Raw genomic sequence first — 15123 nt, 5'->3', positions numbered from 1 at the left:
TGGCTCAGTGGGTTAGACCTCTGCCTTCCACTCAGGTCATGATCCCAGGGCCCTGGGATGGAGTCCCGCATGGGCTCTCTGCTCAGCAGGGAGCCTGCTTCCCTCTCTTTCTCTCTCTGTCTGCCTCTCTGCCTACTTGTGATCTCTGTCAAACAAATTAATTTAAAAAAATCTTAAAAAAAATTTTTTTTACTGCCACTACTGTTTAATGAAAGAAAATGAATTCCCATCATTGTAAAAACATGGATAAATGTTTTAAACCAGCTTTGTGACTCAAAAGATCTCTATTTTGCTTAAGGTAATTATTTAACATAAACTCAGAGAGTGCAGAGTGCACCCTTCGATCACAGGTACCATCGGCGGAAGGCTCTTAACGAATGCCCCACAAAAATCATGAAAATACAAATTTTGACAAAAACATCTGCTAGGGATACAGAACAGCGAGTTCCTACTCTGGGTTGGGGATCCCAGCACCTAGTCAAATAGAATGGAAGCACTTGCCCACCTCCAAGTGATCTTCCAAACTCCCAGATATCTAGGACTCTTTCAGGTAAAACTTCTTCAGCAGTTATCGTCTGAGCAACTAGGAAGACAAAAGGGACCTCTCCTTCCATCATAACCAGTTCCACAGGAAGCACCCTTTCTCCTACTCTTCCAAGGCGGGACAGATTTTCCCTTTATCTTAGCATCTGCCCTCCATGTAGTAGCTGTTCGATATTTCTAAATGGATGTTATACTCTTTGAGGTTAGACAAGGGACGCTAATTTATCACAATTCTGAGAGTTACTGCCTTCTAATTTTCTACTAGTGGCACGTATTTTTAAACGGCCATACAAGACTTTGTCAGTGCAAATAGAGGAGCTGTAAAGAGCGTTCGTCCAGTCCAGTCAGCAAGTAAGGTGGAATCAGCAAAAAGGCAAAGGAAGGTTCAACCAAGTGTTTCTGGGAACAAAAAAAGCCACGCAGTGTAAAAAAACAGCAAGAAGTACAAACAAACTCCACCCAAGGAAGAGGATTACTTGAACCCTGGATGGGGTAAATTTCCAAGTGCTAACACAAGCTGCTTCTCAGGGTTGGGCTCGGGTGATGAAATCAAGTGTCTGATCCACACGGCTCGTCCTCGAGCGTTTGGGGGAGCGGACTTGGGGAGAGGGCTTCCATTCGCAGGAGGGAGTCGGCCATTTGCTCCCCGGGTCCCCGTCTCTCCTTAGGGTCCCGCCTGCCTTCCTGCGGCTTCCCGCGGCCCCGCTCCCCTCACCCGCCCGCCAGCCTTCCAGACGTCCCTCTTCCCTCACGGGCCCACCGGTCCCCCTCACTGACTCGCCCTCCTTGCCCGCCTGCTGCTCCCCTCGGCGGCCCACCCGCCTTCCCGCTGCCTCTCTCCCCTCACCCTCGCAGCAGCTTTCCAGACGCCCTACTTACCTCTCCAATCCGTCCCCCTCACCTGGCCCGCCCTTCCGCCGGCGTGCTCCATTCGCCAGCCTGCCCTCCTGTCAGCCGCCCCGCCCCTCACGGGCCGGCCCACCGCCCGCCCCTCTCACTGGCCCGTCAGCCAGCCAGCCCCTCGCCCCTTTTACTGGTCTGCCTTCCTGCGGACCCCCTCTCCTCGCCCGCCTGCCAGCCTGGCAGCCGTCCCCCTCCCGTAACCCGCCCGCCTTTCCGCCGCCCTGCTCCTGGCACCAGCCTGCCTACCGCCAGACGCCGGGTCCCTTCATAGGCCCGCCCACAGTCCGCCCCCCCGCGGTCCCGCCCACCTGCCCGCGGTCCTGCCCACCTGCCGGCAGTCCTGTTCCCCTCACCGCCCCACTGCCTCGTAGCCGCCGGGCTCTCTTGGAGGGGCTCGCAAGCCTGCCAAGCCGCCCGGCTCCCTTCACCCGAGCGCCAGCCTCTCAGCCGTCCCGCTCCCCTAAGGGGCCCGCAAGCCTACCAGGACCCCGCTCCCTTCACCTGCACGCCCGACGTCCCTCCCCACTCAAGGGCCCGCCCGCCGCCACGCCACAGTCTGCCTCCCGCCCAGTTCCCCTCACCGCCCGCAGTCCCGGCCCCGGCAGCTGACCCGGCTGGCTCCGGCTAGAGGGCTCTGGTTCCTGTTTCTCTTGCCTCAGTCGTGCGGCGTAGGACGGTCTCGACGAGCTGCGCTGACCCGGAACTGCTGAGGCGGCCGCGGGGGCCGGCGCTGGGCTCTTCTCGGGCTTTCTCCCGGCGCCTCTCCGTACCCAGCCCTCTTCTCCGCTCGCCCCTCCCTGCAGGTCGCCGGCCTGGCGCAGCCCCGTTCTCCGCAGCCGCTGGGCCCCAGCCGTCGTGCCCCCGTCTGGCGGGGCGCCCGTGGTGGGTCGGCGGTGAGGTGGGTGAGGTGGTCCAGGCGCTGCAGCGGCGGAGTCGCGGGTCAGGCTTAGAACTCCAGGTGCCACGGTCGTGGCTTCCGGGTTCCGTCCAGGCTCCAGGTGGGGGGTGGGGAGGTGGCGGCGCCGGGGCGTCTCCGAGCTTGCAGAAGCCGGGAGGGTGCAAGCCACAGGCGGGACGGGCAAATCTGCCTGCGCTGGGCATCGGTGGGGTCAGAAAGTCTCAAGGGGGCGGGGAGGAGGCGGTGGAGGCGCCCGGGCTGGTGGAGACCAAGCACGGGATCGGGAGGAGGACAGATGCTTTTGGTGGCATTTCCCAAGGCAGAAGGGAGGATGGTTGTCACTCCCCTCGCTTCTCTTAGTGTTTTTCAAACCTGGCGAGATGAACTTCAGTGGGAGCCCAGTACCGTCCGGAGTGGAGGTTGGGAGTAGCTGCAGGAGAAAAGAGCCCTGGGCGGCGGGGTTCACCACCCAAGGCGGCTCCTGAAGAGAAACCGACTCTCTGGGCTGGGAGGGGAGAAGATCTGCGCCGGGCGGGGGCCAGGGACGGAGTAAGGAAGCAGGTGGGCAGTAACGTCTGTTCCAAATCCTAGAGTGCTGTGTAAATCCTAGAATCGTTTCAGCTTTTACAGATTATGCTGAGTGAAATAAGTCAAGCAGAGAGTCAAGTATCATATGGTTTCATTTATTTGTGGAGCATAACAAATAGCATGGAGGACAAGGGGAGTTAGGAGAACGGAGTTGGGGGAAATTGGAAGGGGAAGTGAACCATGAGAGACTATGGAGTCTGAAAAACAATCTGAGGGGTTTGAAGTGGCGGGGGTGGGGGGGAGGTTGGGGGAACCAGGTGGTGGGTATTGGAGAGGGCACGGATTGCATGGAGCACTGGGTGTGGTGCAAAAATAAGAAATACTGTTATGCTGAAAATAAATAAAAAAAATTTTTTTAAAACCCGTAAATTTTAGATGTGGCTCCATTAACCTATTGAAGGCCCGGATATTTCATATGAAGGGGTGTGAACTAACATGCCTGTCATGTCAGGATTAATGATACACATATACCATAATTTGACACCCTGTAATTAAAAAGCATGACTTTGTCTAAGTTAAGTAATTCCCTACTTAAAATTTGCTGTATGGAAAAACATCACACACACACACACACACACACACACACACACACACAGGAACTGTTGCTCTACTGGAAAGATGTACAAATCACTTTCACAAATGGTTCCATGTTCATGGTTCTGTTAGGACAAATAATGGACTAGCTTTTCTTGGAGTCATCTAGATCTATTTTTTTATGTTTTTAGATCGGTAAAACTTTTTTTTTTTAAGCATAGGTACAAATTTGTAACTATGAGAAGGTTGATATAATTTTGCATTCTTAGACTAATTTTTCTTTGTAGGTGATTTTTTAGGAGGCACAGAAATCTTTGAAGGGCCTTGTGCCCTCCTGAAGGATGGCAGAAGCAGTGTTGGTTGATTTCTTTGGTTTGAAATTTAACTCTCAGAAAAACAGTCATCAGGCATTACTAAAGACATTGAATGCTGTCAGATACCACCATGCTGCCAAAGCCAAGTTTCTTTGTATAATATGTTGCAGTAACATCAGCTGTGAAAGGGATGGTGCACATAATCACTGTGAATTAGAAGCAAGCAATGGATTATCAACTCTCTTGAGAGGATTTGAGACTGTTAGCAATCCTAGTATGGCTGCCTCTTTGTATACTATTAAGCAAAAAATTGATGAAAAAAATTTGACCAGCATTAAAGTAATTGTACCCACGCACCGGAAGACATTACTGAAGGCTTTTATTGATCAGCTCTTCACCGATGTTTACAGTTTTGAGTTTGAAGACTTACAGGTGACTTCGAGGGGAGATCCTTTGAAACAATCCACTGAAATAAACATGATCACAGCTCAAGAAGTAGAAGCAATCCAGAATGAAATTCAAACATATTTGAGAAGCCTGCCAGCATTGAGAGGAGAGTTAACCATTATCACATCTCCTTTAATCTCAGGTGTGTTAAACACTCTGTTGTTTCTGCTGTATACATGAAAAACTAGTCTTTCTTTAGAGGTTGTTCACCTTTTTCCTCCTCCTTTCTTTCATAGACTATAGGTTTATTATTCACTGACATCAGTTGCAACGTGGGAGTGTGAGGGATGTCAAGGGATACCAAGGGATAGTCCCTTCAATGCCACCCTTAACAAATAAATTTGCTTTATGCAAATTCAGTTTTAAGACAAATTCCCCAGCCTTCCTTTAAAATGAGATTTATGACCCTAAGCATCTCCTATTTAGAAATTCTGATACTTTAACTCATTGGCACCTTCACAGAAGAATGAAATTTTAAAATGTGAATCTTACTTCTTGGTTAAATGGTATTTACTTTGGGCTATATGCTGTTAGGAATAACAAAGACAAATGGGACAGAAGATACTCTTTGAAGAGCAATAATCCCATGGGGAAGGTAAAGCAAACATAAAGCCATGTATAACAGAACACCTGAGGTACACAGTGCTGAAGAAATTGGAAGCTAGAAAAACATGCAGCTTGAGGTGATCAGGGAGAGTCTTGCTGAGACACTGGGCTTGTAACATTTTATAGTCTTTTGTATAGCATATTTTTACTTTCGTTACTTCTATTCAGCAGATATTTTCTTACACGGATTTACTACAAGAACAGGTGGAATATCCTACATCCCAACTCTTAGCTCATTCAATCTCTTCAGTAGTTCCAAAAGGAGAGATCCCAAGGTCGTTGTTCAAGAAAATCTGCGTAGGTTGGGAAATGCTGTAGGATTTAATGTGGAGAAATTTTACCGAATAAAGGTAAAATTTTGTTTCATGTTTTGGACGATCTAAAATATATTCTTGACGGTGCTAATGACTACATGGACTTTAAACAAGCTATTTAACTTTTGCATCTGGTATTTTATCTAAAATTTTAGGATAATGATATGGTTGTTTTTCTTCGATCTATACACTAGAGCCTAAAAATCAGTTCTTCATAGATATATTTCACAGGAAGCTTCTTGCAGCTAAAAGTACAGTTAATTCTTATAGTACCACTGCCCTTTTTGGTTTAGAAAGAAGATTCCAGAATGGTGGGAGAGAAAGGCCATTATTTTCTAAATTAACATTAGGAGGAACTAGGATCACTATTGATATCTTGTTTGTTATAGAATTCTAGCTTTATTTGGGTCAGGAAAAGTAAGAATATCTTTAATTTGGTAATTAACTTAACTTCTTTTCATAAATAGTACTTTATGGAAATTGCTGCAAGGAGATATTTACCCATCTCTAGTAGGAGATGTTTGTGATGGACTGTATTAAATTGTTAAGTGTTCAAGTCTGTTTTCCTTTGAATAAAATTTATAGAGATTATAATGCCAAAAGTTAAATGACAAGTAAATTTGGTATTTTACTATCGAAGTGATGTTTTTAATGCTTGCTAGTAATATTAAACTGGTTATATAATTTCATACAAAATGAGTATTTTCAGAAAAAGCTTATGGATCAGAAATTCTACTTTCAAAATATTTTTATCACACATCTTTGGTATTAGACTGATCATGCCAATGACGTCTGGATTATGGGAAGGAAGGAACCTGAATCTTATGATGGAATCACCACAAATCAGAGGGGAGTCACAATAGCAGCTCTTGGTGCTGACTGTATACCAATTGTTTTTGCTGATCCTGTCAGAAAATCATGTGGTGTTGCTCACGCTGGTAAGTGTACTTAATTAAGCATTTAGGATTTTACCAGTTTTGTAGTATAGGAAAAGTTATAATTTCTTTCTAGTGGGCAAGACAGTTAATTACTTTACAGGTATTAAATATAAAATAGAACTAGAGCCAGCATACTTTTATTATAGGAACAAATAAAAGCAGTACCTAAGTCAAATTACATAAATCAGAGTAGAATTCCCAAAGGAAGCAGTACCCTGACTGATTCGGGAGGAATTTGCAGGACTTGACTAGGTGCCAGGGTTTCTCAGCAGGGTTGCTTTTAACATTTTGGGCAAGATAATCTTATATTGTAGTTTGCTTGGCTTTCAAAATTCCGAATGCCAGTAGCACCCCAGTTGTAATAACAACAACAACAGCAAAAAGCACCTCCATGCTTTTCAGAACACTTCAGAGGGAGAGGAAGTGGTACTGGCTCTTGTTGAGAACTTTTAAAGTCTAGGCAATGGGGACCAAGAAGATAAGGTATGTTGGAGAAAGGTATTCATGAGGATGAAGGTGCAGCAGCATATATGTAAAGGTATGGAGGTAAGAAGCAAGATATGTTTAGAAAACTGCATTTAGCTTAATATGTTATAGTTTAGTGCCTTTAAATATTATCTAAAGTTAAGAACAAAGGATTTTTGTTGTTGTGTTAAGGTTATGGAATTTTATTTTCTGAAGGTATTTTAAAGTACTATTTAGATTATCCTGTGGTCATGGTTTTGTAAAATGAGGGATGATCTTTGGTATTTCTTTCTGCTTGTAAATCTATTGTGCTTTTTAGACAAAAAAATAAGAAGGTGGCATATTTTCTTCTGATCTAGCTAAAGTTATGGGATTGGGTGACTAGAAGTCACATTTATGATTTGACATTGTCAAAAAGTTATTTGAGTCTTCGATTTTGGATATAAAAAGAGAATCTTATTTGTTACTTCTTAGGTTTTGAAACATTATTTTTAAATATCAAAGATTAAAGCTGTCAAAATGAGTGCTTGCTTCAGCAGCACATATACTAAAGCTGTCAAAATGAAACACTCTTAAATAAAGTTAAAAGTCTGACATTTTCTGATTTTAAAACTTGTTATAAAAATATATTAAAAAAGAACCCAGAAATAAACCCTTGCATATATGATCAAAAGGTTTTTAACAAGGTACCTGGACTATACAGTGGGGAAAGGACAGTCTCTTCGACAAATAGTACTGAGAAAAGTGGATATTTACATTCAAAAGAGTGATGTTAGATTATTTATCTTACATTGTATATAAAAATTAACTCAAAACAGGTTAAAGACCTAAATGTAAGAGCTAAATCTATAAAACTTATTAAAGAAAATGTAAATCCTCATAAACTTGGTTTAGGCAATGGTTTCATAGATATGAAACCAAAAGCACAAGAAACAAGAGTAGAGACAGATAAATTGAAATTCATCAAAACTAATAAACTGCATCAAAGGACACAGACAACAAAGTTAAAAGGCAGCCCATGGAATGGAAGAAAATACTTGCAATTCATATATCTGATAAGGAGTTTATGTCCAGAATATATAAAGAATCTACAACTCAACAAAAAAATCAATAACCCAGTTAAAAATGGGCAAAGGTCTTGAACAGACATTTTTCCAAACATGATAAGCAAATGGCCAACAAGCAAGTGATGAAAAGATGCTTAATGCCACTAATAATTAGGAAAATGCGCATCACAACTATAATGAGATATCACCTAACCCATTAGGATAGCTAATATTAAAAAAAGAAATAAAAAGAAAATAGCAAATGGTGAAGATGTGGAAGAATTAGAACTCTGATGCACAATTGGTGGGAATGTAAAATGGTGCAGCTGCTATAAAAAATAGTATGGTGGTTCCTCAAAAATTTTAAAATACAATTACCATATGATTCAGCAGTTCTACTTCTGGGTATATATCCAAAAGAACAAAAGCACACCTGTGCATATAGCAGAGTTATCCATAATAGCAAAGAGGTGGAAGCAATACAAATTTCCATAGATGGATGAATGGATAAGCAAAATGTGATAAATGCATACAGTGGAATATTATTTAGCATTGGAAAGGAAGGAAATCCTTACACCTGAATGAGGACCTTGAGGACATTATGTTAAATGTAGGAAGTCAGTCACAAGAGATACTGTAAGATTCCACTTACATGAGGTATCTAAAGTAGTCAAATTCATAGACACAGTGGAATGGTGGGTACCATGGCCTGGGGCAAAGTGGTGATGGGGAATTGTTATTTAATGAGTTTCCGTTTTGCAAGATGACAAAGTTATAGAACTTGGTTGCACAACAATGTGAATATATTTAACACTACTGAAGTATACACTTAAAAGGAGTTAAAATGGTAAATTTAATGATATGTATATTTCCTCCCCCCAAGTTTAAAAAAAGTGTCTAAAAAAAGTGAAGGAGAGAGAGAAGACTTATAAGGTATAATCCCACTGGAAACTGAAAGTATAGAATATTTTTAAAGGAAGCGGAAGGGACCTCCCATTACATATCTCTCCCATGTCAGGTGGTTTGCATAGTGTACCTCATTTAAAAACCAGTGTTTTAGGGGTGTCTGAGTGGCTCAGTCAGTTAAATGTCTGCCTTAGGCTCAGGTCATGATCCCAAGGTTCTGCTTCTCCCTCTCCTCCCCACTCTGCTCTCTCTCTCTCTCAAATGAATAAATAAATAAAATCTTTTAAAAAATAAGAAAAATAAAAACTGGTGTTTTTGTTAAATGGTTATTTAGCTTAATTAATTGATCTTGTGATTCATTGCTATTTCTGGACTTTGAAAAATATGCAAACTAACTCTGCTCATTTTTAAGTTAGAGATAAATTAAGGTGAAATGCTATGTTTCAACTTCCCTTATCTCTTTTTCTTCCCATTTACCAGGTTGGAGGGGTACTTTGCTAGGTGTTGCTATGGCTACAGTGAATGCTATGATCACAGAATATGGGTGTAATTTGGAAGACATTATTGTTGTACTGGGACCTTCAGTAGGACCTTGCTGTTTTACTCTGCCAAAGGAATCAGCAAAGGAATTTCATACTCTTGATCCTGAATGTGTACGGTTATTTGATTCACCAAATCCCTACATTGACATTCGTAAAGCCACCAGGTATGTTTGATTTCATTCCCAAACTGCAAGTTTAGTTATTACTTATTGTTTCTAAAATGAAAATAATTTTAGACAACAATTAGTAACTCCAAGAAAAATTGAGGTGGCAGATAAATAGGTAACTGACATACGTATTTTATACAAAAACATATTTTGATTATTAAATCTATTCTCATTTAAGTTTGACTAACAGAAATTTTCCTGTTATCTCTTATTGACTTAAAAGTGCAGGAAGCTATTATTTGAGTTTTGAGAGATGTACTTAAACTTCATATAGAAAAGTAGTCATGTGCTTCATAGTCTTTCTTCAGCTGAAATCTGTAATGTAATAAACTATCAGGAAGATGAAATTTTAAAGATTTTATTTATTTATTTGACAGACAGAGATCACAAGTAGGCACAGAGGCAGGCAGAGAGAGAGGTAGAAGCAGGCTCCCCGCTGAGCAAGAGAGCCAGAAGCAGGGCTCGATCCCAGGACCCTGGGATCATGACCTGAGCCAAAGGCAGAGGCTTTAACCCACTGAGCCACCCAGGCGCCCCAGGCAGATGATATTTTAAAATTATCTTTATTCTTTAGCTAGAGGAATATATTTCTTAGCAAAAGTGTTAGATAATATAAGCACATAGTCACTCTCAAGCTTTCTATGGTCCCTTTCAATTTTGAATTATGAAGTTTTGCTATTAAAAGCCATTATTTGTTATTTCTAAAAAAGAAAATTGTCTGATTTTAATTGTGTTTCTATTCTAGTAAACAAAACGTTGCACAGATTCTGCCTCATTTAGCATATAGAAAGGATTGAAATTGATTGTTAAATGTGACTTGTGGAATTAAAATCACTAATTAATATTCATATTTCATATTGTAAAGTATTTATGGAGAAGCAATTTCTCTGTGAAAATCTGTTAATAGGAGGACAAGAGGTGGGAGGGCCAAATGACCAAAAAGCATCTCTGTCTGAATCAGGTGAATCTTGTCTACAAATATCCTTGTAACTTTAGATGTTTCTTCTAAATAAGTACTTGATTTTGTTTATAAAATTCTGGACCCAGGTCATGTCTGCAGGACAATATAGAAAGTTTTACAGTTCGTATGTAAACTTAAGTGATTAATGGTTATAAAATCTTCCAAATTCCTGACTTGTTCATGTTTTGTATCTGAAAACCAATTTCATTGTTCCAAGCAAATCTTTCCCAGAATTCTTTTACACCAATATTCATATGTATGTATTTTTTACTGCTTTGGCTAGGTAAAATAAACACTTGGTATCTTTGAAAAATCTTTATCCTAAGGATTCTTCTAGAACAGGGAGGAATTCTACCACAGAATATTCAAGACCTGAACCAAGATCTTGACCTCTGTACGTCCTGCCACCCTGACAAGTTTTTCTCCCATGTCCGAGATGGCCTTAATTTTGGTACACAGATTGGCTTCATATCAATTAGAGAATGAGGTAACAGCGGGTTCTTCCTCTTCCTTTACCTCTTTTCTTTCTCCTCTTTCCAGCTTTCCCTCCCCTCATTTTAAAAAATAATTGATTATATTTAACTTTGTCCCTTTATTCTTGTAGGAAGAATTAAGTTTCTATTTTTAGTGAGACAGTAGAGGTAGGAAGAGTTAATTTTTTTTTTTTTAAGAAGAGTTAATTTTTAGGGACATACTCTAATATAAAGAATAGCTGCTCCTTTTCCTACTTAAGTAAACAGGCCACCATATAAATATAAAAATAAAATAATTTATTTTAAAAATCCTGCATGTATACCATTTATCTCCTATGTACTTGACATCAGTATATTTCCTATCATAACATCTTTAAAACTTTATTTTTTATTCTTTTGATTTTTGAGAAGAAATCTTTGCATAAAGATTCTAAATTCTAGAATAATAAAAAGTCCTCACATATCAAACTGGCATGGTTTTCAACTAGATTTGCAACTGATTATCTGTAGCAGGGGTTGGCCAATTTTCTTTAAAGGTGAGATAGTAAATATTTTTAGGCTTTGTGGTACATACAGTCTCCGTCTCAAACTACTTAGCTTTGCCATTGTAGAGCAAAAGCAGACAGTAACAACACAAAATGAGTATGACCGTGTTTCAGTAAAACTTTATTTTTAAAAAACAGATGTGGGGCCAGGCAGGTTTGGCCTACAGGCTATAATTTGCTGATACATGATCTATAGTCTTAGAGTAAAACTGAGTATAATTTCATTAAATTAGTATTTATTTCAGATTTTTTTAAGAGTTATACAAAAATATTTCATGACAGTGAGTTAGTGCTGACCCTTTAGCATATATCTACTTTTCTTTAAGTTTACTCTTAACTTAATGTTATTTTTAAGCTTCACGATGTCTTTAACTCTTTAATATACAAAAGACTTTAGCAGACCTTATGATCCTTATCTGGATATTGTAATAGCACTAGTAAGTGTCTTACATTTCTTTTCTATGTATTTTTACAGATACTTGACTGGATTTTTATGCAACTGTTTCCTGCCTCCTTCTCAACTGACTGCAAGAGGGAAATTTAGCTGTTTGATTTACTTAAAACCGATGGATTAAATGGATAATTTATCTTTTAGGTATATTTTCAGTATTAATCCAAAGCCAAATGAGTTCCATTTGATTCCAGCAAAATCTAGATGAAGATTATTCTTTAGGTTTGTTCTGTTTGTTATATAAATCAGTAATAGGGCTGTTCAGTTCAGTATTTACTGGGTATACCCTATTTGTCAGGCATTGTATGAAGAATATCTGAATCAAAGTGGGTTAGACCTTTTCACCTTTAGTCTAATGCAGTGAAGGAGATAAACACTTATAATACTTAAATTTAATTTTGATAGCAGCAGAAGAGTACAGAAGAAGGAAGGTTATGGAAAGTGCCATAGAGAATATGATGTTTCATATGGGCCCAAAAGATGCACAGGCTTTTGATAAATGAAGAATAGCCGTAACAGATAGAGGGAATACCATGAACTAGGGCTATGAAATTGAAAGTGTAAACCATGTTCTAGAGAGAAAAGGGTGTAGGCAGAAGTTACTAGAAAAACAGGTTGGAAAGAGATTAGTTAGTCTCAAATGCCATGTCAAAGAGTGTAGGGTTGATTTTCCAGGTAAAGAATAAACACAAAAAACAGGGTAGTGTTTTTATTTCCTTAGCATCATTTGTAACAGGATGGATTTAAATTGTGAGAGACCAAAGCAGAAAGATGTATTTACATGGAGGCTTAAGTGGGTAGGAGAAGAATAAATGAAACAAGATGGGATTGGGAGGGAGACAAACCATAAGTGGCTCTTAATCTCACAAAACAAACTGAGGGTTGGTGGGGGGAGGGGGTTTGGGAGAAGGGGATGGGATTATGGACATTGGGGAGGGTATGTGCTTTGGTGAGTGCTGTGAAGTGTGTAAACCTGGTGATTCACACACCTGTACCCCTGGGGATAAAAATATATGTTTATAAAAAATAAAAAATTAATTAAAAATAAATAAATAAATAAATAAAATAAGATCAAACAAACAAAAAAAAAAAGAGGCAAAATATTTTTAAAAAGAAACAATGAAGGCAGTGGAAATTAAGATGGACCAGACATAGAGTCCATAGATCCTCTTAATAGATAACAAAGATGACAGCTATGGAGGGGAGAAATTACTGATGACTCTAAGCTTTCTGCTTGGTTGTCTATCAAGAACAGCAACAAACGGAAGGAAGATTTTTGGGAAAAGGGAGAATAGTGAGTTTGACATGCAGACTGAAGTATATCCAGTGGATATATTTGGTCAATGACTAGAAATACAGACGTCACATCTTGGTGGGAGCTGGTAGAAAGATACAGATTTAGAAGCTGGCTGTGCAGAGATGAGGCCCAAGTTTCCTGGAGTAGGCTGAATCATCTAGGCAGAACTACACAGTGAGAAAAAAGGAGGTTCAAGGGTGAAACCTCATACAACATGTACATTTGAAGAACAAGAAGCTGAACAAGTTTAAAAAAAAAAAAAAAGATGAATCATCAGAAATAAGGGGAAAAAAGCAGAGTATACTTATTTTGAATAAAGAAGCCAGTATGAATGTGGGAGGTACTTGGAATTTCCAGAGATACAAGGTACAAGAAGTTTTCAGAGATAGAATAAAATGTGGAATGAGAAGGAAACCAATGGATTAACCATATTAAAGCTGTTCTACATGCAATGGTGGCAGAGTCCGATTTCAGTGCATTGAGAAGGAATATGCATAGATGTCCACTCTTCTTTAAAAGTATTTAGCAGAGAAAATAAAGCACTGGGAGCTGTGTCTCGAAGGAAGGGATTTTTTTTCTTTCTTTTTTGACCAGTACTTGTAAGTATATTTGTAGGCTGAAGAGAGAAGTCACGCTGTTTTCACTTGGGAGAAAATGGTGTGTCATGTAATATATGACATGTATTTTTAATATGAGTAGTTAGTTACATTGCATCTTAAAAATTTTTCTTATTTTATACACTTGGTCCTAACTGTACATGCAGTAGCATAATGGAAAATTACATTTGTTAGGTATTTACAAAGGACTTTTACATATATTACTTCATTTTACCTTTGTAGCTACTCTGAAATACATTGGTCAGTTGTACCTCTCTTTATTCAGATGAGAAAACTGAGTCTCATTGAGGTGGAGCTTAAAATCATATAATTTGTGGTAAAATAAGATTTGACCCCACATCTTGTGACTTGAAATCTCATTTCAGATTTTACAGTTAATCAGAGATATCTAAGTTGATTTTTTTTCAACTTCTTGTTAATATAATCCATTCAACCAAAATTCTGTTGAGATACTAGGGTAGGTTAAAAAAAATCCAGTTGTTATCTTTCACATGTTTAATATCTAGTAAAAGGTGGCAGTCAATAAACCAGCAATTTCAATACTGTGATTTATGTTGTAAAGTTGTCACAAACTGGTACCTTGTTTAGTTGAATTCTTCTATGCAATTCGTAACTCAGTGTAAAATTGAAATAAAATACCTCATTTCTTCCAGTTGATGGAAGGCATTAAACAAAAAGCATAGGACAATAATTTCAAACTCACGCAAAAAACTTTTATGTTTAATGATAATTATAAAGATAAAGAATAATTTCACACATTTAGAAAGTATGATAATTTTCCAGTTCTTCACTGTGTATTATTATTTTGTTTGAAGTTTACAAATTTACAAGAGTATTAGGTGGCTGGGGCGCCTGGGTGGCTCAGTCAGTTAAGTGTCTGCCTTCTGCTCAGGTCATGATCCCCAGGGTCCTGAGATCGAGCCTTGTGTTGGGCTCTCTCTTCAACAGGGAGTCGTCTTCCTCTGCACTGCCCCCCACTCACTTGCGTGTGTGCTCTCTCTCTCTCTCAAGTAAATAAAATCTTAAAAAAAAAAAAAAGTATTAGGTGTCTGTATTTCACTTTATGTACCAAAATATTCTAAAACCAAATAAAAATTGTTTGATTATCTGTGATTTTAGATTATCTGCTTCCCAGTATTTAACGAAAAGTCTCCTTGCCCTTTTACTGAGTAAAAAATCTTGATTCAGTAACTCAGAAACAGTATGAATAGGTTGTTAACGATCATATCTTATTAACTCTGTAAGATCTCTGTCACTCTCAAGAATTTCTGGGACTTTGAGGGTACAGCCACAATGATAATTTTTATTTTTAGTAAGTTTTGTTTTCACTCTAAGCACTACTACTAATTGCACATAGGAACTATTGGTTGTCATTTTATTAAGAAGAGGAATTAAGTTTGTAAATTAGATGAGAGTTCATGACATTCTTTTGGAGGTACTAAGTATCAAGCTGAAATTGAATTGTAACTTTAAATTGTGAATAATGGCATAGTGACTATGCCATTAGTGACATAGTGACACTATGACACTAGTCACATAGTAAATATGCTATATTCCAGTGCTTTATA

At 39.3% G+C, this 15123-nt stretch overlaps 2 protein-coding genes across 11 annotated transcripts in view; one reads left to right on the top strand and one right to left on the bottom strand.

The window, feature by feature from the left end:
• CCDC122 (coiled-coil domain containing 122) overlaps window positions 1–2185 on the bottom strand; it is a 42285-nt gene extending 40100 nt beyond the window's left edge. For 2 of the 9 annotated variants that reach the window (XM_082701334.1, XM_082701336.1), the window contains exon 1: window positions 1445–1663. Coding sequence is in view for 1 of the 9 variants with exons in the window: in XM_082701339.1 (XP_082557465.1) it covers window positions 1445–1474 (30 nt within the window). In the remaining 8 variants the exon portion in view is untranslated. The other 7 variants (XM_082701331.1, XM_082701338.1, XM_082701337.1 and 4 more) reach the window with 7 other exon arrangements.
• Window positions 1785–14593, top strand: LACC1 (laccase domain containing 1). 2 transcript variants are annotated; one of them, XM_082701330.1, is made up of 7 exons: window positions 1785–2344; window positions 3754–4369; window positions 5005–5183; window positions 5920–6085; window positions 8983–9208; window positions 10499–10659; window positions 11666–14593. In XM_082701330.1, exons 2-6 carry the CDS (start codon window positions 3808–3810, stop codon window positions 10656–10658), a joined length of 1293 nt encoding a protein of 430 aa, XP_082557456.1. In that variant the 5' UTR covers window positions 1785–2344; window positions 3754–3807; the 3' UTR covers window position 10659; window positions 11666–14593. The 2 variants fall into 2 exon arrangements, with proteins under 2 accessions (XP_082557456.1, XP_082557455.1); XM_082701329.1 differs by having other exon boundaries at window positions 5002–5183.
• The last annotated feature ends 530 nt before the right edge of the window (window positions 14594–15123 follow it).

The sequence above is a fragment of the Mustela nivalis genome (genome assembly GCF_964662115.1).
Source record: "Mustela nivalis genome assembly, chromosome: 15".
NCBI lineage: Eukaryota > Metazoa > Chordata > Mammalia > Carnivora > Mustelidae > Mustela > Mustela nivalis.
The sequence above is the reverse complement of the archived record's forward strand: the minus strand, read 5'-3'. Positions and strand labels throughout refer to the sequence as shown.

What these genes read in the sequence shown, in the direction of transcription:
- LACC1 (XM_082701329.1), top strand. Translation starts at nt 3,808, where the DNA reads ATGGCAGAAGCAGTGTTGGTTGATTTCTTTGGTTTGAAATTTAACTCT. An exon ending in AGAAATTTTACCGAATAAAG is followed by an intron (nt 5,184 to 5,919) that starts GTAAAATTTTGT and finishes CTTTGGTATTAG; the next exon opens with ACTGATCATGCCAATGACGT. An exon ending in GACATTCGTAAAGCCACCAG is followed by an intron (nt 9,209 to 10,498) that starts GTATGTTTGATT and finishes CTTTATCCTAAG; the next exon opens with GATTCTTCTAGAACAGGGAG.